This window comes from Trematomus bernacchii, unplaced genomic scaffold (genome assembly GCF_902827165.1).
Source record: "Trematomus bernacchii unplaced genomic scaffold, fTreBer1.1, whole genome shotgun sequence".
Classification (NCBI taxonomy): domain Eukaryota; kingdom Metazoa; phylum Chordata; class Actinopteri; order Perciformes; family Nototheniidae; genus Trematomus; species Trematomus bernacchii.
This window is the reverse complement of record NW_022987564.1, coordinates 19,563,376-19,585,128: the sequence shown is the minus strand read 5'-3', so window position 1 is coordinate 19,585,128 and position 21,753 is coordinate 19,563,376. Positions and strand designations below refer to the sequence as shown.

The 21,753-nt window shown below is 39.3% G+C and overlaps 4 protein-coding genes across 5 annotated transcripts in view; 1 reads left to right on the top strand and 3 right to left on the bottom strand.

Moving 5' to 3' along the window:
* Nucleotides 1–1,757: 1,757 nt before the first annotated feature.
* Nucleotides 1,758–5,965, bottom strand: slc52a2 (solute carrier family 52 member 2). Its single transcript, XM_034125008.1, has 5 exons — nucleotides 5,958–5,965; nucleotides 5,666–5,806; nucleotides 3,997–4,846; nucleotides 3,778–3,901; nucleotides 1,758–2,421 (listed from the first exon to the last, which is right to left on the bottom strand). Exons 2-5 carry the CDS (start codon nucleotides 5,793–5,795, stop codon nucleotides 2,215–2,217), a joined length of 1,311 nt encoding a protein of 436 aa, XP_033980899.1. The 5' UTR covers nucleotides 5,796–5,806; nucleotides 5,958–5,965; the 3' UTR covers nucleotides 1,758–2,214.
* Nucleotides 5,966–6,927: 962 nt separating this feature from the next.
* Nucleotides 6,928–11,443, bottom strand: LOC117478102. Of its 2 annotated transcripts, none has more exons than XM_034125006.1 (3): nucleotides 11,358–11,443; nucleotides 10,089–10,150; nucleotides 6,928–9,809 (listed from the first exon to the last, which is right to left on the bottom strand). In XM_034125006.1, the coding sequence occupies exons 2-3, from the start codon at nucleotides 10,138–10,140 to the stop codon at nucleotides 7,288–7,290; spliced, it is 2,574 nt and encodes an 857-aa protein (XP_033980897.1). In that variant the 5' UTR covers nucleotides 10,141–10,150; nucleotides 11,358–11,443; the 3' UTR covers nucleotides 6,928–7,287. The 2 variants fall into 2 exon arrangements, with proteins under 2 accessions (XP_033980897.1, XP_033980898.1); XM_034125007.1 differs by having other exon boundaries at nucleotides 10,089–10,165; nucleotides 11,358–11,406.
* An 80-nt stretch (nucleotides 11,444–11,523) lies between these two features.
* fbxl6 (F-box and leucine-rich repeat protein 6) lies at nucleotides 11,524–18,574 on the top strand. The gene is made up of 10 exons (XM_034125005.1): nucleotides 11,524–11,572; nucleotides 12,805–13,408; nucleotides 14,079–14,237; nucleotides 14,345–14,408; nucleotides 14,927–15,058; nucleotides 15,806–15,913; nucleotides 16,031–16,144; nucleotides 16,753–16,984; nucleotides 17,674–17,917; nucleotides 18,114–18,574. Exons 2-10 carry the CDS (start codon nucleotides 12,879–12,881, stop codon nucleotides 18,238–18,240), a joined length of 1,710 nt encoding a protein of 569 aa, XP_033980896.1. The 5' UTR covers nucleotides 11,524–11,572; nucleotides 12,805–12,878; the 3' UTR covers nucleotides 18,241–18,574.
* Nucleotides 18,563–21,753, bottom strand: part of eppk1 (epiplakin 1) — a 27,545-nt gene continuing 24,354 nt past the window's right edge. Inside the window, 3 exon segments of the mRNA XM_034124993.1 lie at nucleotides 18,563–21,247; nucleotides 21,249–21,311; nucleotides 21,313–21,753. Coding sequence (XP_033980884.1) covers nucleotides 19,481–21,247; nucleotides 21,249–21,311; nucleotides 21,313–21,753 — 2,271 coding nt within the window. The 3' untranslated portion in view covers nucleotides 18,563–19,480.

Below are 21,753 nucleotides of genomic sequence, written 5' to 3'. Positions count from 1 at the left end.
TTCAAAAAGCTCTTTATGTTTCTCATACTGCCTGTGCTGCATCACCTCTTTTCACCCTCTGTCTGAAACCAGAGCCCAGTCTGCTCTGATTGGTTAGCTGGCCAGCTCTGTTGTGATTGGTCAACCTCTTAGAGATGTGTCGAAAATGTCCCGCTTTAAGCCTATAAAGTACAATGTGTTGGAGCGCTAGCCAATAGAAGCGCGAGTGTTACACAGTGATGTCACTACTGGGATAGAATACCTGTGGAGGGAAAACAGAGATTTTGGCCCTTGCAGACCATTTACATGTTCAAAAACCTATAACAAATTAAGCAGAAGTTTTCCTTTAATATTACAACGTTGTTTTGTTTACCTAATATATACTTTATTTTCATATATATAGTAAAATACATATTTATTCTCTCATTTTATAAATGGAAACTAGTCCAATATTCTTCAGCAGATCTGCAATTTGGTGACTTTGAAAGCTCACCTACACAGAATGTGATTAGTCGGCCATTTGCCATAGTTCATTTGAAGTAATTTTGTAGGGTCTTTGGGATCCAATAACATCATTCTAATTCCATTAGCATCCGGAAATTGATAGGTAAACTAATAGGGTTTGACAGTTTTTTTAACCAACACTGTCAGCGAGTCCCAAAATCTGAAACTAGACCCCTGCTCTAAATGTAGACACTAAACACTGCAAGATATAATAAATCCAGGTCAAGTTTCTTTAGAACTGCAGTTATTTCTACTGTGGTTCAGGTTTGACAGTGCATTGTGCCTTAATGCTCTGGATAACAGCTGACAGCAAGGTGCATCCTGCTCTGGATAACAGCTGACAGCAAGGTGCATCCTGCTCTGGATAACAGCTGACAGCAAGGTGCATCCTGCTCTGGATAACAGCTGACAGCAAGGTGCATCCTGTACCTTTCCCAGATCACAAGGGGAACAGCCAGAATATATCAAATACTGCAGCTTTAAGACAAAAACTATTTCAACAAATCTTTATTATTTCCAAGTTGTTCCATAACCTTCATAATAAACGTTTCAGCCATTTGAATATCAACTCAAATAAGAAAATCAACAAAAAATCACCAGATACGAAGAAAAATACATAAAAAACATAATTTAACTTTCAAAACATTTTTTAAAGATGGCAAAGAATTAAACCGATTATTAATATATAAAAAATGCAGGATTACTCTATGGGATTGCAATCATAAAGTTGAGGAAACATTAACAAATATTCTTCCTCTGTAAACTTCTGTAGAGTTAATGAAGTTATTAAATGAGATTTACTGTAGCAGCATAGTTGAAACAACTACCTTACAAGGAATTTATGCGTACCAAAGATATCAATTATTGTTAATTTAGTGACTGGGATGACAGAATCTCTTTACTCCCCATCAAAGCCAGCTATTGTTCCCTTAAGGTGACACAACATCACTGTACATTTGGAAGTAATGACAATCAAAAATAATAGTAAATAAACTAGTATTCCAACATATAAAGCATTATGAAACATTGTCAAGTGTAAAGGAAAATTCAAATTACGAGAACCTTCTTTTGAAAAGTTAACATAGCAAAAATCTTTTTGGCGTGAAATCTAAGTAATGGCACTTCATTTATGAAACTGTTTATGTAACTTCATTACAAATATATGAACGTTTCATACGGCTGGCTTCAGCAATACTAAATTGTATACCAGACAAAAAGGCATCATGTGCTTCAACGGAATGAAAAGCAAAGAGGTAGGCAACATTTTGAAAAAAGATGAAAGTAAAATACTTCTTGTCTGGAATAAGCAACTAACAGTGTAAATATTTATTATGAATTATATTTAGGAGCAGCACATGTAAATTAATAAGTTAATGATTGTGTCCCTGAGTAAAGAGCTTTTCCCATAGACTGTTGTGTTGTGAAAATATCAGCTGCTGTTTTTGCAACAGTAAACAACTAGAGGGATTCAAACCACCACACAAAGCACTTGTGGTGTAACGGCATCATACGCTTTTTACTTCCCCCTGGCCAATGTGCAGCGTACAAAGCGTCCATTATCTGGGAATGTTGTCACAGGCTCAGATGCCTCTGGTTCAGGAGAGGATGCTTCATCACTAGAAAAGAAGATTCTTCACTCCGGAGCCGCGAAAACTGTGTTAAAGTAGTCATTCTGTTACGTATAAATGGGAATTGAGCCTATATAAAACCTTACATTTCTCACTCCTGCAGTCAGCAGTTATTCACGCAATCTCGGCCCTGTTCAAACACTTGATAGACGTTGATGAGGGGGAACATGGTGAGGGCTCCGATCAGTGAGCCGGCCTGGATGGAGATGCCGCACCACAGCAGGGCCGAGTGACCCGCGTTGTGAAGCAAAGTCCCGATCGCCACCTTCACATATGAGAGGAGGCCGGTGAAAACAATCCAGGAGATGACCTGTAGGGGGCACAAGCAAGCAGCTGGAATCAGTGGGGGACATGAACAGGGAGGTAAAACAGACAAGAGGTGCGTTCACACCGCAGTACTTTTCCCACTTTAGTTCCGAAATGTTGCGTTCACACCAAAAAAATCCAGAACTAAAATTAGTTCATCAGAACCTTTTTACCCCTTTTTCTGTCCCTGCTAGAGAGCAGGGACTTTCGTGGGAGAAAAAGGTTCCTATTTCTGATTGGCTGGGCGGATTGCAAACCACGCCCCGTAAAACTCCAAAAAGTTTTGTGAAGCCGCCATTTTATTATCCTCGCATTAGCATTATTAGCATTAGCATTAGCCCAGCGCACAAACGCAGAGAGACTAACTTATGGCAACACAAAAGAAAACATGAGAGCGGTGGAGATGAGGTGTCTGCATTCTGGCGATTTACTCTGAAGGCTTCAGTAGAAGCTGCTGGGAGTCCCAGCAGCTTCTACTGAAGCCAGTCCCCAACTCCGGGGACTTCGGGTGGCAGTATACGCCGTGAAGTGGTTTGCGGCCTGCCAGTAAACCCAAAGCAGAAGAAGAAGAAGAAGAAGTGACGTCAGCGGCTTCATTTGCCTAATCCTCCCTCAGGGACTTATTCCGGTGTGAACGCGATCTGTACTTAGTTCATGAGAACTAAAGAGTGCTCATGAACTAAGTTCTGATGAACCTTTGTGGGAAAAGTACTGCGGTGTGAAAGCGCCTAAGGCTTTAAGTCAGATCTAATATGAGAACAGGAATCCTTTTTGCTCAATCCTGATAGGTTCAAAAAAATGTGTGATACCCTGCTGTTGTTGTAGGAGTTTAACACACCCCAAATTATGAAAAACAAATTCACTCATTTGACAACACATGCAAAGCAAGACAACCGAAACGTGCAGCAAGAAGCAGAAGCATGCAATTGCCACAAGGGAACAAAAAAAGTGATGACCTTGCTCACATGACTTGGATGTCATCCCACCAAAAAAAAACTTTAATTTTCCAACAAAACTAACAGATAAAACACGTAGTAATCACTGAGTGATTAGAGTAATCACTGAGTGTCCTCTTGAAACAGTTTCCATGGTTGTGTGTGTGCTACTTGCAGCATTTCGGTATTAATGTTGCAACATTAACATGTGCGCCTTTTTTTGCAGTCAACTTGTTACATACATAAATCTTTTAGGTATGAAGCAATAACAAAACACAACTTTGGCAGTCAAAACATGTGTTCATTTCCAACGGCTAAATTAGAAGCTGGTGAACGAAACAGTTTTCTGTGTGTGTAAGTGTTTCATCTTTTACTTTCCTTCAGACTAAAATGTGTTAAAAAAAACGGCATTTATCCCCACTCACCACTAAAGCCGCTCCTGCAGAGTTTTCCCGGAGTGGAGGACAGGGGCTGATTGCTGCCAACGCCATGAGATATGAAGCAAACGCAATCCCCCCGATAGACAGGAAGCTGAGACCAGTGGAGGACCTGGAAAACAAACATGGGGTTAATCAAAACACTGTACCTGAATATTTAAAAAAAATCAAGTCCCAACTTTGTAATTAATAGATGCATTTTCTCACCTTAAAACAACAAACATTGCTACAAAGCAGGCCAGGGGGTTGGCTAAGTTGCCGAGGACGACAGAGAGGTGAAAGGTCATGGTCCCGTAAGGCAAGCAGGTGAAGCTCTGCACAGAGGGCAGCACGCCGTTGGTGAGGGCGTTTGAGATGGCGAGCAGAGACAGCAGGTAGATGTTCCTCTTTGTCCAAAATGTCTGTGGCACTTCCTCCATCTGCACCAGCTCCTCAGACACCGGTGTCCCTCCGTTCTGTAGCAGGTCAGATTCCATTCCGTTTTTCACCGTTGCTGCATTTTCTGACTCCAGTGCAGGTGCATCTTCCTGTGACTTTACCTGTCTTTGCATTAAAGCCTGGAAACTCAGAGCTGAGATTGACAGCATGACAAACAAAGACCAGAAGAAGTTCTGTGCAGGAAAGTTCTCTTTTAAATATTCTGGATGCACTGTGCCATTCACGGTTTTACACTCCAGCTTGCCAACGCCTTGCCCTAAGGCCACAACACAAGGGACCAAGGCACTGAGGCCCTGACCGATGAAGAACGTACGAATATACTGTTGAGGGTAACTAAACATGAAAGGCAGGAAGGTGACGTTGGACGTGCAGCAAACAAAAGACAGCAGAAAGGTGAAGAGCAGGAAAGGCAGCGACCTTTCTTCTCCAGCTATTGTGAGGGTGTGTGACCAGAAGACAGCCAGAAGAGCGGAGGACACCACGGCCAGCGCCTGGATGCAGTGGATGACAATGCGTTCGTTTAAACGTCCCGGAGCACAGTGGTGAGTGATGGTCACTGCCACTGGACCAATGTTCCCAAATGCTATCAGCACTGAGATATAGGCAGGCAGATTCCAGCCTGAAAGCAGATACAATTATCAGTTAGGGCAATGAGGAATAGGTTTATATTATATATTCTTGTATGTTACAATACATCGAAATCGATCGAAAATGGGAGCTATGAAAAACACAAACTTGAACTTCTCTTTTCCATGAAAAAGTACTTATTTTAAATCACTCATGCAGCTGTTTTTTTAGGCATCTACTTCTTTTGTTACATTGCTACTTAATATAAGTTAAGATTTCCAGTAGTTACCATACATGAACACATTCAAATGTAGCTTGCAAGACACATACAATAAGATGTGAGGAAGTATTCCGATATTTTACTAATGTAAAGGTAAGAATAAAAAACACAATGTTACAAGTAAAAGTTTGTAAGAAAAATCTCATATAAAAGTATACAATTCGCAACATCAAAATTAATTCAATTAATTCAAGGCAACAGAAGGACCTCTCCGTGTTATTGAAAATATGATTATATTGTTATATGGTATAGTTTACTGTGTAGCTGGAATATGGATAAAGATTTACCATTATTCTGTTTCTTATTATTTATTGATTGATATTGTTATACCCGTAGCTATGCTGTATTCAACACAGTTACATTTAGTTATTCTTAATACTGCATCACACGAGTACATGAATGACTGAATGAAATATGTAGCTAGCTGTAGTCGTTTGGTACACGCTAACTTCTCATGTTTGTACCAAAGTCCCACTGAAGCCAAAGATAATGAATGATAAAGCAAAGTGTCAACATTATATGACTTTATTCATTAATAAGGGCTCAATTGTGATAGACCAAAGGTCAGGTAAGGTAAGTTGCATCACTGACCTTCGGGCAGCACGTTGACTACCACCGGGAGCTCGACCCACAGACTGTTGACAGAAATCCAGGACCCCATGGCGAACAGAGCCACAAGCCCGTGGGTCACCGGCTCACTGCTCCACCAGCTGCCGGACATGGTGCTGCGGACTGCGGATATAATAACAAACAAAAGGCTGGTGCCACGTTTTACCGGCTTGTTTAGGCTGAACAACGACACTGTCTGTTCTTCACACACTGCTTTAACCCATAGACTGTATATATATATATAGCTTTAACCTGAAGAATGGTGGACACTTACGCAAAGTTCCCGCCCCTTCAGTTGCCTTCCCGTGTGCCTCGTAAATTCAACTTTCAGTACAAGACTCTAAATTAGTTATTATGTAGATCAGCCTAGTTTAGAATAATTGAATGTTATTTTATTATTATTAAATATGCATTACTGTGATCATCAGCATTATACACTGCATTAATAGTATATTTTCCATTATTAATCTAAAGTTGCAAATTAACTTTAAGTGACTTAAGATATTCAGTCTAAATAGTGGAGTACAAAGTACAATATGATGACTAAAATGAAGGAGAGAAGGAGCACAATTGTTTCAAAAGTAGCAGGATACAATATAAATATTGTAATATTAAGTAAAATAGACCTATAAATACTTACATGTGAACTCGAGTTAATGTACCCCCATTTCTCCAATGGTTACAAACGTCTGGTTAACTGTATTTATTTGCCATTCCAAACATTTATTCCGCATTCTTACCAGTGTCCAGCTATTTCCATGGACTATCCTTTTATCTGTATACTGGCTGTTAGACAGAAAAAGAGGCACTCAACTTAACTTGAAAGAATTATAACAGTTTATACCGCGTCTTTATTTGTTGTTGTTGCCAGGCATAGTACCTGTGTTATTTAACATTTCAGTTTCCCGAGACACTTGAAGGCACCATCGTCAAAGAAACCATTCCCAGACCACGGGTTGGATGAAACTGGCTGGTGCGTTCGTTTTCTCCTCCGCTGACAACTGATACGGGCGGCTCAATCAAAATCAGGGTTTTTCCTTAAAAATGTTACACTTCAGGACTTTCATTTGACAATTCGTTGGTGACTATGATTCATGCACTAATTGGTTGTAAATATGAGTGTGCTGTATATACCCTTCAAATCTGAGAAAAACACGATATTAAGGGACCTAATTCCAGGGAGACGATGTTAAATAGAGCCTAAACATAAGCTTAAATCTCTACAGGCAGTAAATAACAAACTATGCACTAAGGCGTTGTTTATTTCATTAGTGGTTTATACAACATATTTTAAGTAAGCAGTTATCAACTGAGTTTCCCCCAGTAACTGAAAATGTTACCTTTCAAGAAAGGCTGGTTACAAAACAGCACCGTACAAATTATACAATTATCTGCACATGATAATCTACAAGAATCAAACCTTATATTTTTAAATAAAGGCAGTTGAAGTACAGCAAGTAACACACATGACAGCTGCAATAGATATATACAGAATCATACAATAAAAAGGATAAAGGTCATTGTTTATATTTTTGATTAGTTTGCAAATGTAAAATCATAAGAGAGTGACAATTATTCTCTTTTCTCCAAAACCACACTTTTTTTCAGACGCCATGAAAATTCTCATGTGCTGTTGTCACATCCCATCCAGTAGCAGCATTAGGTTGAACCACAGGCTTTGTCTTTGTTTTTTTAGGGGCCCAAACAAGCGAGTAACCAGGTTTAACACGAGGAAGTGCAATCTTCAGCTTCAACACCATTTGTGAGGTGTTGCTGAAAGCAGCATCCAAGTTTTGGTCTGTGTTGTCCAAAACCATTTTCTGGTACATTATCTCACAACGGATTCCTTCCCGTTTCTCATCTCTCGTTTTTCCGTCAAAGCGCAGCATCATTTTGTCGACATCCTGCTGTGTCTTGCATGGCCCTCCGTTTCTTTTCACTTTAGCTACAATGTAATCCCTATCGTTGTTCTCCACTCGCTCTTCCTGTACTTTTTTTACTTTCTTAATCTTGGGACTGTCGGCATCATTTTGGCCACTTCTTTGCCAACTGGAAGATTCATCGGAGCTGCTGTCAGAGGACCCGGATTGGTCATCATCTTCCTGAAGGTTCTTCTGTGAAGAGCGTTTGGAAGACATGTCAGGTTTTTTCTTCTTGATGGGACTTTCTTCTGCAGTGCGGAAAGGATATTTCGCCATCAAGGCGGAAAATGTGCAACTTTCCAGTTGTGAGATCAGATCTGGTGAAGGGATTTGACCAAACGTTCCTCCTGGCAGGAAATCCTTCAGGTGTTCCTCAGTGACAGCAGCAATCACCTTCACTATCCTTTTCAGGCAAGCTCTGATAAGGTCCCTATTAGTGTGCCACTGGCCACAGAAATGAAACACTCCATCAAAGGTTTTCTCCTGCGATGGGTACTGCAGAAAAACATTTGTCTCAGCTTCAGGTTCTAGCAGTGTTGAAGGATCTTTGGACCAATCGAGGAACTTTTGGTACAGGAAGAGTATGTACTGGCAGAAGAGGGAGTAATCTCCGCTGCTATTCAGGAGCTGCCAGTAAGGACCGAGGACTTTGCAGTAAACAATGGCCAGGACACACACAAAGCTCTGAATCACAGAGTCATTAGCATCAGCAGCAACGCACTCCAGAATAATGTTTGTGTCGTTTGTCATTGCAAGCAAATCAGAAAAGAACAGAGCCGTCTCTTTGTGATGGTGGATAAGACCCGCTGCAGCTTCGAAGTAGTTCTGGAATCGTTGTGATGGATTTACTGCAATTCTGGAGGGGTTTTTCTTTTCTTCGCAGAAAGCTACCCAGTGTTTCCTGTAGCTTTTCATGCCAGGGTTGGTTGTATTTAGGATATCACAAGCCATGTGGATGTAGCGTGAAGTGGCACTTTCAGACAAATTCTCAAAGCTCTTGAATTTTGAAAGTCTGTCTCGGCCTAGTTTCTCTCCGGTTGATAGAATGATCTCTTTCTCAAAGGCCATGATCTGCTGCTCCACAGCATCTTGCAAGTCAACAAGGAAATTGGCATTGTAGTTTAAAAACACAACGGGGTATACAAGTGAAGGCTCTCCACAAAGTGTGTCTAGTTTTTGCTCAAACTCTGCCATGGCTCGATGCTCCTTGCATGTCAGAGCATAATGATTTTTGAGGAGATCCAAGCAAACTTGCTTGGATGCTTCGGTTTTCCCACCATACATTTTGGACAGCTTTTGGACAGACAGCATTGCAATGTCAAGCAGAGTCGAGGTATCTTGTTTGTTATCTGACGTTTCTTCTCCACTGTTGGACTCGTCCAAATCCTCATCACTGTCATCGTTTATAGAGGCGTCTTCTTTCACAATTATTTTCTTTACGTCTCTTCTCATGTTAGATTCCTCCCCTTCCATGATTTCATTGCTCTCGTATTCCTCCTTGATTATAACTTTTTCAAAATGGATGGTGTCGTCTTTTCTCATGCGCTTCTTCACAGTCACTTTGGGCATTTTCTTACGCACCAGTTCAAATGGACTTTGAAGCAGATTTTCCATCGCTGCATTCCTCCTGTGACTCCTTGTTTCATAATTGCGGTAATGCAGTTTTAACTTCTTTATCTTAGGTCTAAGGACTTTATATGCCTTTTGAAAATCCCCTTTCTTACAAAACTCAGGGTTGAAGTTTCTAAGCCAAGTCACTATAACAACTGGTGCAAGTTTCTCCCTGCTGACAAAGTTGCTCAACTCGAGAATCAGCCCATTAGTGACTTCTATTGACTGTGCTCGCTCACTAAAATCCCTAATTTCCAAAAGATGTTGCCGTTCAACTCCAATGCTGTCACATATTGGGCCAACAAAGTTAAAGTTGACGTCTGAATCAAGAAAGATTTGCCTTGCATCACTTCCCAGACTCAAAGTGGTTGCAATGCCTCTTTCCACCAAACAACGAAAGTTAGTTGACCAATGACTCGGGAAGATTTTCATTAGCCAAGATACAATGGCAATCCATGGAAAATTATTGTCCTCGGTCAGAAGTCCTACTTGAATTAAAAGTCTGTTCTTGCATGGTGCACTTTCAAGCTCCAATCCTTCTCCTGATTGAGGACCAATGAAGTCTGCAACAAGCTTCCAATAGTACTCATCTCCTGAAAAACAGACAAATTGGCAAGTGAGCAGAAAAGTACAAAATCTAGGATTTTAATGGATTTAATTAATTTGCGCTTTCTGAAAAATCCCAATTTCAAACCACTGAAGATGGAAACATTCTGAAAGGTTGTAATGCTATAAATATAAAAATAATTCCAGAAAACTGTTCACAAAGACTTGCAGTATATAGTGAATTTCATTATATCGTATCTTGATAACAATTTAACTACAAGTTGGGCTTACTCACGTTAAAAGCATGGTTAAAGTGTTAGACTTACTCAGATTAGCTTCTGTTACTGCCTCTTCACCACCAAGGGAGAAATCTTCCATTGTGTGCTGTCTGAAAAGAGAGTCACCGTTCAAAGAAGAAAAAGGGGGAATCTTCATCATTCAGAAGCATAACCACACCAAGTGTAACAATACTTGAAGTCTTGGTAAATACCCGGGTGTGTAAAACCTTAAATCCACAATCATTTTGTAACTATGGCTGTTTCCATGTATTTTAGATAAGGATAGTTTTTTTTGTATCAGTTTATCACATATTTTTTCAATCCTGAAAAGCAAAGAAAACCATCCTGGAAACTACTACCAGTACAAATATAAAACAATAATGCTGTAAGACGGCATCATGGCATTAGTAAGAATAAGATTAACTTTGAAGGTTACAGTTCTTATAGTCTGTCTCCTGAATGAGCAATAGGTGAAACTACACAGAAAAATCACTTTCAGTGATGTTGTGGAGAAAGCAGAAGAATGCCTCCCCCTGACAGTAGCATGCACAATAACACTATACTGAAGTTCTGTAGGAAAAGTCACTCATTACCTTGCCGGAAAAAAAAACAAGCTAAGTTGTAAACTTTTTCCAACATTTTTTTTTACGTTAATGATGCTACATTTTATCTAAAGATTGTAATAGTTTGACCAAAAAGTACATTTATATTATGTTGTAGAATGTTTCTCAAATCTTGATCTACACTCATTGATATAAAGTGGACAAAATATTAAACATTATAATTACAACAAATTACAGTGAAACAGACATCAGCGTCCAAACATTAAGCAATAACCAATGTTACGTTTTTTTGCGCAGGGCCATTGTATTAGACAATATATTTGTTTAGAATGGTATACCTTATCAACAGGAAAATAAGTATACATCTGTTTATTATGAGCCACTATAGTTATGGGGTCTTATCCACTCAGGGAGTCCCTCGCCTTGATTATTAGCTGGGAGCACATACATTTTGCTTTTGCAAAAAATACTATAAAGGACAACACTAGACAATTTCCGTGATTAATTGTAAAAATAAACTTTAACTAAAAAAGCCTTAACACTCAACTTGCAAATGCTACAATAGCTCTGCATGCTAATGTTAGCAACTTGCTAGCGTTAGCACCAACTTTATGTACAGGAAATGTAGCATAATATACTGCAATAAATCTTGAATGATACCAGAGAATAAGACCTTTTTGCGTACTATAGCATTTACAAGTCATTTCAAATTGACAAGTATCAGTAAAAGTCGTTCTAAAGTATTAGTTCTTACCCCAAAACAACACCACCGTGCTTTTCTGAACCTCAGTACACAGCGTGAGGGAGTCAAAACATGGACAGCAGGCTGGCCAATGATTGGATAGCTTTACAAAGGCGGGCTATACTTGAGGTCTCCACCAATCACAGGAGCGATGTGAAATGCATTGTGGGTATACTACAGAAGATGGAAGTAGCCGGTTGCCAGCGGTGTTGGTGAACCAGCAGCAGGTATTGCAAAAATAGCAACGAATTCATTTGTACTTTTTTATGTTGTGTGTGTGTGTTCATATCGTTTGTTGTCAACGCAGTTGCACATGTTGTTCCACCTTTCCGCTGCGTTATGTTGCACGGTGGCTCGTCAACTTCCTAGATAGTAACGTTAGCTCATTACATTATGAGCTGGTATGAGTAATTTAGCTAGCTAACAAATCAACGTTGCAATGTGCTCTTATAAGTAAATGCTTAATTAGTATTTAGCACCATACAGAACGCTGTTGTTTTTTTAATTTAATTTTTGCAGTCTTCTCTTTTATCACTTCATAGACATAGTTTGGATGTGACTAGCTTGACTAGCTTTCGTTTACAAACAATCGAGGATGCGCACGCACATTGACACATTTATGAAATAAGTCTGTTAGTTACACGTTACATTTCCATGGATTCCTGCAGTTTCCTTGATCAATATTGCAGCAGCACAGTTTAAAAACAAAAGATACCATTCACCCACATAACTTTGCTGGTCGATTTTACGAAACTCCCATAGTGTATATTAATAATACAATATTACAGATACTTGAGCAAGGCAACATGATTGGAACCCAAAAGCATAACATAGAAAAATGTAATAGCCTTATTTTCCAATAATGTGTACACATACAAGGAATTTGACTGGACTTCTTTTTTACATTACTCTTTATGTACTTGCACAAAAATAGACATAACATTCAGGAACAAGGACAACAAAGGTTAAGGTCAGACAGGACTATTATGTAGACAAGTATGCAAACAAATTGTTTAATAACAGTAGCCTATATATACATATAAAAGCACAAATGACCAACACTAAAATTAAATTGTTCTGTTGTAAATTAAACAAATCGCTCAACGGAGTAAATACTAAACACAGAGTGAAGAATCATTATTTACAGTATGTGTGCATGTCCATATACTGTATTTGTTTAAAGCATGTAGGATTTATATCATTATATGACACTATATACAGGATTCTGCTATATTGTACGATCCCATTTAGCTGACAAACTATGACATTAGCATAAGCTTTATGTATTAAGAAAGTTGTAAAACATGTAAATCACTAGATATGATTGCAATCTCACAAGTTACTCTGAATTTACATCCATCCACTGTGCTGCATGTCTTACCATTCTGTACATCATTCTTATCTACAATAAATCACCCACACAGATAGAGACTAATCTTATTTGTTTTCTTTTTTTCAGAAGCCGATATGTTACTTCTCAGCCACTGTCTGGTTATTTGACAAAAGCTTCTGATAAAGACTAATTATTAGTACATGATGGAAGCAGAGGCTCCAACCCACAGTGAAAGAAGTGAAGACACCACACCGAGCACATCAAGTACATCAGGTCAAGGAGAAGACGGACCAAAGACCAAGAAGGCCTCTCTGAAGAGGACCACTAGTAAACCTACAAATGCAAAGGCCAAGAAGCGTAAAAAGGCCAGAGTCTCCCGGCCTGTCCCGCTGGGCTACACCGTGCATCAAGGGGAGGATATGCTTCTGGTCATATCCAGTTCCACTTCTCAGTACCACGGCTCGGCTTGGACCCCCCCAAAGAAGGGAAGCAAAAAAAAGAAGCTGACTAAAGGAAAAGGAAAAGCTAGTCAGATTAAGAAAAAAACGACAGTCCGTCCCAAACCTAAAGTGGCAAATAATCCTGTTGTGAAGGAAAAAGAGGACACTAATCTGTTTGTACCACAGAAAACAACAGACGACAGATGGGGTCAGAGTCTCCCTGAGGAGGTGCTAGTCAGTATTTTTCAGATGGTGGTGGTCCAGGATGGCGCTGTACCATTTCTATGCAGGTAATAAACACATATTTGATTTGATGTAGCTTAGCTTAGTGACTACTCAAATATCTCGAATGTATACTAAGATTCGATGAGGATATAGCTTATCGAGCAGATCATTTAACACAACATTATCCTTGTCTATTTTAATTGGAAAGCTATAATGGGATGATCAAATGGCTTTTAAAAATGCTGTCGTCCAAATCTATAACTCCAAAATTGTTGTTTAACTTGAGAAAATAAATAAATTAGGATTGCCATCATTATTTACATAATTGTTGAAATGAGATGACAGATTATCACATAATTTAAGATTTGATCCATTTAATGTCACATTTAATCACAATTTCAAAGAGCTACATGTGAAATATTATTATAGGCCTGAACAGGCAATTGTGTTATTATACAGTATACAATTCCACATGTATTCAATAAAGTACCGTAGAAAAAAAAACATCAAATGCTTATGGTTTGGGGCAAAAAAACTGGATAATGCAGTTTGACTTTTTTGATTTTAATGCAATGATGGATAATACTGAGTACTTATTTTGTTGTTGCTGCTGGACAATTCTGTTTGATGTAATGGTGGTTGCCTAGTCATACTTGTATGTATGTATGTAATGCATTTTTTGCTGTTCCGTTTATTTCAGACCAAACTAACTTTTCTTCTGCTGTTCTGGTTCAGGGTGGGACGAGTTTGTCGTTTGTGGAACGCTGCTGCCTCCAGTCCGGTCCTGTGGCGTAAAGTTACTGTGGGTCACTGCTGGATTGCACCAGGGAAAACCCAGCTACCTAAAACTGAGATGAAGATTAAGGAGACTTTTGACTGGATGGCACAGAACAGGTCTGCATTTGTAGTGACTATAAACTGTTATTTAGTTTGTGCTTGTAGGTCTTGTATTTTTCGATATGATTAAACATTTTTTATAACATGTAGTCGTTGTTCTTTAGATTCTCTCAGCTACGAAACTTCTCTCTCTCTCACTGGAAAAAGAATGTCACCTATGCAGTGGAGGTAAGTCATCAACACTAGATATCTGTCTTTTATGTCATAAGCTTCTTAACTGCAAAGATTATTCAATAAACCAATCAGTTGAGAAAGCAACCAGGCTTCTATTTTGATAATCATTTAATTGTTTCTGTCACTTTTTATCTAAATACTTGCTGTTTTTCGTGTCTTAAATGTGGTTCTATTTTTGTCATATATCCAAAAAGCTAAAGATTATGAGTGTTTGAATATCTACTACATTACCTTGGGCACAGGAATATTATAGTCTGACATTTTAAAAACAAAATGTCCATTTTGAAAATAATCATCAGGTGCGTCAATTATAGAAGTAATTGTTAACCGAATCCAATAAACTGTATTTGAATAGTTTTGTTCTAAAAAAAAAGTGTAACAAAGTATGGCCCAGTTTGGAGTAGAGAGTCATTTTAATGCATTTTTGTTACAAAATATTGTCTGATAATTCATAGGATGCCGTCTTTATCATTGCATGTTGTATTTACCCTTTGTGTTTCTGCTCAATGAAGGTTGTGTCGCAGTTTTGCCCCCACCTCCGCTCCCTCAAGATCTCCTACTGTACAGGCCTGGCAGCGACAGCCTTCCACAGCCTCGGTCTGCACAGCCAGTCTCTGCAGGGCATAGATCTGCAGTACTCAGAGGTATGTCCAGGACCAGCTCAGCAGTTGAATTAGTTTCACTGTAAAAAGAACATGTTAGTGGTGGATGCATCCTAGAATTTATTAGATGTTGTCATCTTTAAAAGCACCATTAACCCCATAGTCAAAAATACACATTTTAACACTTACTTGTAGTTCTTTTTGTCAGTCAAGATTGTTTTGCTGAGTGGCCATGTTGAGATATCGCCATTTCAGATGTATTTCTTATATTGGAACACGATGTCACTTGGCACCAAATAAATACATTTGAAGAACTAAACAGCAATGTTTCTTTCCAGATGACCTGGTAACTCAATATTTAACAGACCTTGTTGTGAGAGCAGTTAAATCAATTTTGCATTACAATAAAATATCCAACAATTAGGCTGCAATCATACCACTCGTCAGAATGTAAGACGTGAGTTTGGGCTGCAACAGTGAAAAAGCAGCAGAGAGAGAAGATAAAACTAAGCTAAACACCGCCCTCCCTGGCAGCGGTGAAAAATCACATTACTTGCGATCAATGAGGATCTCATAGTCACCCTCAATACTGCTGTACAACCCTGTGCTAACCGTAACAATGCCTGATTTAGTTTGAATGCAACTATAGACATTTATGAAAGTGTACTTACAGGACCGAGTGAAATATGAAAAACATGAGACTTCAAATGATGTATGGTAATTGTCCAATTACCAATTCCCACCACCTGCTTGGTATTACATTTCTAAATAAACCTTTTTTTGTTGTAGTTTCAGGTTGAGGGGCTCCTGGAGTATCTTGAAAACCATGGGAGCCAGATCAAGCAGATTCTGTTCACTCATGGAATAAAGAATGACAGGCTTCTGTCAGCGATCACCGTAAGTCACACCTAGCCCTCCAGCTATGTTGTTTTAGTGTATGCATTACACATAGACCTGAAGCCATGGAGAGCAGATACACTTGTTACTCTCAACATATTGGATTTGTTATTTCAGAAGGGGAGCTGTCCTGATTTGGAGTTGTTGGAGGTCAACACAAAGCTAGACAGTAAAGATTGTGAACTTCCTGTTTTCATCCACGCACTACAGATGGCATGCCCTAAACTCAAGGTAAGAAAATAACCTAAAGTTTCAGTTTACTATGCCAATGTGATTTCTTTTTTGACTAAATGTAACTGAATTGTGTTAATATTTTACCCTTGGCTAAGCCGCTGCTACACTTTCAAGCTGTTTAGCAGACATGTCACATATTACAGTGAAAAACACATTATGAAGATAGAAGCTAACATAATAGCCTACCGATCACAGGGTAACTTGAATAAAAGTGAACCCCTCACATCACCTGGCGATCAAGACAGACAATACAATTCATTCCTATATAACAGGCTAGCTCTTTATTTACTGTTAGGATATTCAAATAAAATAAACTGAACCTCTCGGTTTTGGACTGCTGGTCAGACAATACACTAACCGTCACTATTTTATGACATTTTAAAATCAACATGATTTATGGAGGAAATCATCGGCTGATTAATCCATTGGAATAATTGTTATTTGCAAGTTCAGTTTTACATTTTAGCCGCTTGTTAGCGATAAATGTTTCACTCTCCTTGCTACCTGCCACTGAACAATACATGAGTATACCATTACATTAGTATACCATATGTGTTTACATTGTTTACCCATGAAACTTGCACTTTTATTGTAATTCCTATCAGACCTTCCGGATGCTGAATGTGAGGCCCCTGCATAAGACGATGCGTAATAGTGCAGATTCAACATTAGGCTTCCCGTTACTGGAGGAGCTGTGTATCGCTACCACCTCTTGTTCCTACATGACTGATAAAGATTTGTGGGACATCCTGTTTGGCTCCACCAGGCTGCGGGTGCTGGACCTGCGAGGCTGTTCACGAATCACACCATCCGGTCTCTCATCACTACCCTGTCTTGGTACGCTTAACTCATGTGATACATATTTAGTTTATTTGTTGATTTGGCATTACAAAAAGCTCTTTATTGTTCTCATACTGTCTGTGATGCAGCACCTCTTTTCACCCTCTGTCTGAAACCAGAGCCCAGTCTGCTCTGATTGGTTAGCTGGCCGGCTCTGTTCTGTTGTGATTGGTCAACCGCTCAGAGATGTCCCGCCTCTTAGCTTATCAAGTACAATGTGTTCGAGCGCTATAGCCAATAGAAGCGCTAGTGTTACATAGTGACGTCATTATGTTACCGAAGTAAACGAGACCAATGGAGACATTTCAGGCAGGGGGGGGGGGAGAAACTCCATCTGGAGGGAACACAGGGACTATAACCTTTGCAGATCATTTACATGCAGAAAAAACCTATTTAGCACACTACAGGAACATAATAACCCCAAAAGCTTTAAGCAAGATTTATAATGGGAACTAATTATGATAGGCTGGTCTTTTCATATGAAATCCACAATGACTTGAACTATTATTGATGAGATTAAATACTTACCTGTGATTGCCTTATCTTTAAGCACATTTACAAAGGAATGTTTATTATTTTTAAGTTCCTAATAAAATAGCCTGCTGTGTTCTTAATATCCGATCTGAGTGTCATTAAAAACCCAATTTATTAATTAATACTTCTTTATTTTTGCTGTGATTTGGCAGAACTGGAGTGTCTGTTCTGGGGACAGTATTTCTGCAGCAATGTTGGGTTATCAAAACCGAAGAAGGAGCTTCACATGGTCACCCAGAAATGGAGTCGAACACTGCAACAGCTTGACATTGCAAATCAGCTCTTCTCCGAGGAGGACCTGGAGATAGCCATGAGTCACCTCGCTCAGGCCTCAGAGGCAGATACCCTCCATTCACTGAACCTGAGTGGGACCAGGATCACACCACCTGCCCTCAGGTACTTAATGCATAGTTTTTCTTGACTCTACCAGTCCCATTAATCAAATAAACGTTTGACAATCACATCATCAGAACTGATCATGAATCCAGCATGACATTTGTAAATCTTGAGTATTGTAGATTTAGCATTTTCATTATCTTTCCAAGGGTTTCACAAAATAATAATAAATTGGTGTCTTTGCTTTATTTTGCAGGCCAGTCATCGGCCAAACGACGGCTCTTAGCTACCTTAACCTTTCATCCTGCCGCTATCTTCCAAGAGGAATAAAGAGAATTTACCGTGGCCAAGAAGACATTCGCCAGCTGCTGGACAAACTGTAGTGGTTGTCACATTTATTCGAGTTTCAAAAATCAGAATCCGAAAGGCTTATTTCAATGTCTTAAAAACACACTTCCTCATGGATTGTTTTTTAAGGAATGTCGTCAATAACTGTTTTTGATATTAAATATAAAACTTGAACATGTCACTTTAAAGTTTGTAATACTGTCCTTCCACTACACTAGAGGGTGCTGCACTTCTTAGCTTAATTTACAGAATGACCAAATGCTTTCTTGCTGCATTCACACATTTGTTACGGATATACATTTAAGTGTTTCCAATTGAGAGACATATTTCACACTCTTGTTTGAAATAAAACACATGTTTTTCATTGTATTTGCTTTATTGTTGTTGAACAGAAATGATTATGGGTGAAGAGTTGTCGAACATTTGAGGACTCTTCAATCAGGAAATAATTTTAAAGTCTGTTGTTCAATACACATCAACTTCCAAAAATGTCAAGATGTTTTGACAAAAAATGTAGCATTTCATTTGTTTAGTTGGTCATATAATGAAACAGTTTCAACAAAACATCATTTACAATAATACAAAAAGAGCAGGGCTGACTTCAAATGAAAGCAAAGTATAACTTAATTAAGAATTAAGTGTTCATCTTTTTGGACTAAATGGTAACATAACTAAGTCTAGCTTCTATAGGCGCAGCTTAACTCCATCTACCCACATCAACATACGATAATACAATTCATAATTCCCACAAATACAATCCAACTTTATTTATTACGCACTCTAAAACATCCAGACCCAAGTGCTCTGCAGAAGAATACAAAATCCCCAAAAAGTATTGCAAATCTAAGATTTTATTTCCCAGTGACAGCCATGAATGCAGAAAACAAAGATTTAAAAACAATATGCTGTATTTTAAGTGTTTATCTATGTAAGATCTGTATGTATGTTTTGAGAAATTAGATGATTTCATCAGTTTAATAGAGTTTTACGGCCACTAAATTCTAAATTTCTCAAAGTTGATTTATTTTGAGGGGGGTTAAGAATGGCTAAAAGTGGAGTTGTGTCAGTGTCACTGGTTGTGTGGGTGCTGGTTCCAATAATCTACACTGCACAACAAGCAGTTGTAACTGAAGCATTCAAACTAACAGTAGTTGGAGAACTACAGTATGCGTGTATTTTTCTCTCATGTTTCAACATCCTGCATTCTGTTGAGTAAAAATCTAAGAATGCAAGCACAACAGAAAATAAAATGCATGAAGAAAGCTTTGGTTTCATTCACTTTCTCAATGATAGTAAACTGAGGCCTGTAATGGGATCTGTGACACACCTCTCAACCAGCTGAAGATATGTGAGGTTCTCTTGAGTGTTGGGATCAAAGAAGCCCTTGGTGTCATCATCAGGGTCGGACAGGATCTGGTTCATTTCTTCATCAAAGTAACCTCTTGTGTATGCCACCTGTACAGGTAATCTGTGACTGTGCACTGGGTCAATTATGCCTCCAGTGGCAATTTGGGCTTCAAGGAGACGAATTCCATGATCTTTCACAATAAGATCTTTTTTCAAGGCTTGGAACAAGGAAATTGTGTCTCCAGTGTAGGGATCTTTGTATCCTGTCACTGCCCTTTCTGCTGAAAGCAGTTTGTTTTTCCATTCGCTGCCAACCACTCTTTGAGATACAGCTTCTTCCACTGAAAGTTTCTTGTTGTTCACTGGGTCAATGACAAAGCCAGTGGCAGCTTGAGCCTCAAGTAGAACAAGAGTAGTACCAGGAGTTAGCAGGCCTTTGCTTTTGGCTCCATAGATACTCAGGGTCTCTTTGGTGGACTGCAGGTACACTCCTGCAATGCTGTTAGTTCCCTCTAAGTACCTCCGCACCGAATCCATTTCACTTACTTCTGTCACTGTGACATTTCCAGCTGTAAGATTGTTGTAGAGGTCCTCATTGATGATTTGTGATTTAAACAACTCACTAGCTGTGACGTCTTTTCTTATTCCCTGGAAGTTTTGAACTTCAGTTGTCTTTGTGACTGTAGTCCTGATAGTAGATTGTGTGCTGCTGTCCACTTGTCTTTCTGGTGGTTGGCACATGACGATTGAGGAGGACGAGGTTGTTATAGTCTGCTGCTCAATGATTGTCAGTATTATTTTCAGGAAGTGTTCGATTGTGATTGATCCAGACTTGTACTGTTGCACAAGCTCTCTCCTCTTCTCCTCAGTGATGTATTTGGAGTAGAGCAGATCCCACAGAGACACTGTTGTTCTTTGGTATTTTCCTCCTGCTTTGGTTGTGGTTGTAGATTTCAAAATGAGTTTTGTTGCCTCATCAACAAAGAAATAAAACTCTCCTTTCTTTGCAATCACCAGTAAGCTAAGGCCTGTAATGGGATCTGTGACACACCTCTCAACCAGCTGAAGATATGTGAGGTTCTCTTGAGTGTTGGGATCAAAGAAGCCCTTGGTGTCATCATCAGGGTCAGACAGGATCTGGTTCATTTCTTCATCAAAGTAGCCTCTTGTGTATGCCACCTGTACAGGTACTCTGTGACTGTGCACTGGGTCAATTATGCCTCCAGTGGCAATTTGGGCTTCAAGGAGACGAATTCCATGATCTTTCACAATAAGATCTTTTTTCAAGGCTTGGAACAAGGAAATTGTGTCTCCAGTGTAGGGATCTTTGTATCCTGTCACTGCCCTTTCTGCTGAAAGCAGTTTGTTTTTCCATTCGCTGCCAACCACTCTTTGAGATACAGCTTCTTCCACTGAAAGTTTCTTGTTGTTCACTGGGTCAATGACAAAGCCAGTGGCAGCTTGAGCCTCAAGTAGAACAAGAGTAGTACCAGGAGTCAGCAGGCCTTTGCTTTTGGCTCCATAGATACTCAGGGTCTCTTTGGTGGACTGCAGGTACACTCCTGCAATGCTGTTAGTTCCCTCTAAGTACCTCCGCACTGAATCCATTTCACTTACTTCTGTCACTGTGACATTTCCAGCTGTAAGATTGTTGTAGAGGTCCTCATTGATGATTTGTGATTTAAACAACTCACTAAGCTGTGACGTCTTTTCTTATTCCCTGGAAGTTTTGAACTTCAGTTGTCTTTGTGACTGTAGTCCGTGATAGTAGATTGTGTGCTGCTGTCCACTTGTCTTTCTGGTGGTTGGCACATGCCGATTGAGGAGGACGAGGTTGTTATAGTCTGCTGCTCAATGATTGTCAGTATTATTTTCAGGAAGTGTTCGATTGTGATTGATCCAGACTTGTACTGTTGCACAAGCTCTCTCCTCTTCTCCTCAGTGATGTATTTGGAGTAGAGCAGATCCCACAGAGACACTGTTGTTCTTTGGTATTTTCCTCCTGCTTTGGTTGTGGTTGTAGATTTCAAAATGAGTTTTGTTGCCTCATCAACAAAGAAATAAACCTCTCCTTTCTTTGCAATCACCAGTAAGCTAAGGCCTGTAATGGGATCTGTGACACACCTCTCAACCAGCTGAAGATATGTGAGGTTCTCTTGAGTGTTGGGATCAAAGAAGCCCTTGGTGTCATCATCAGGGTC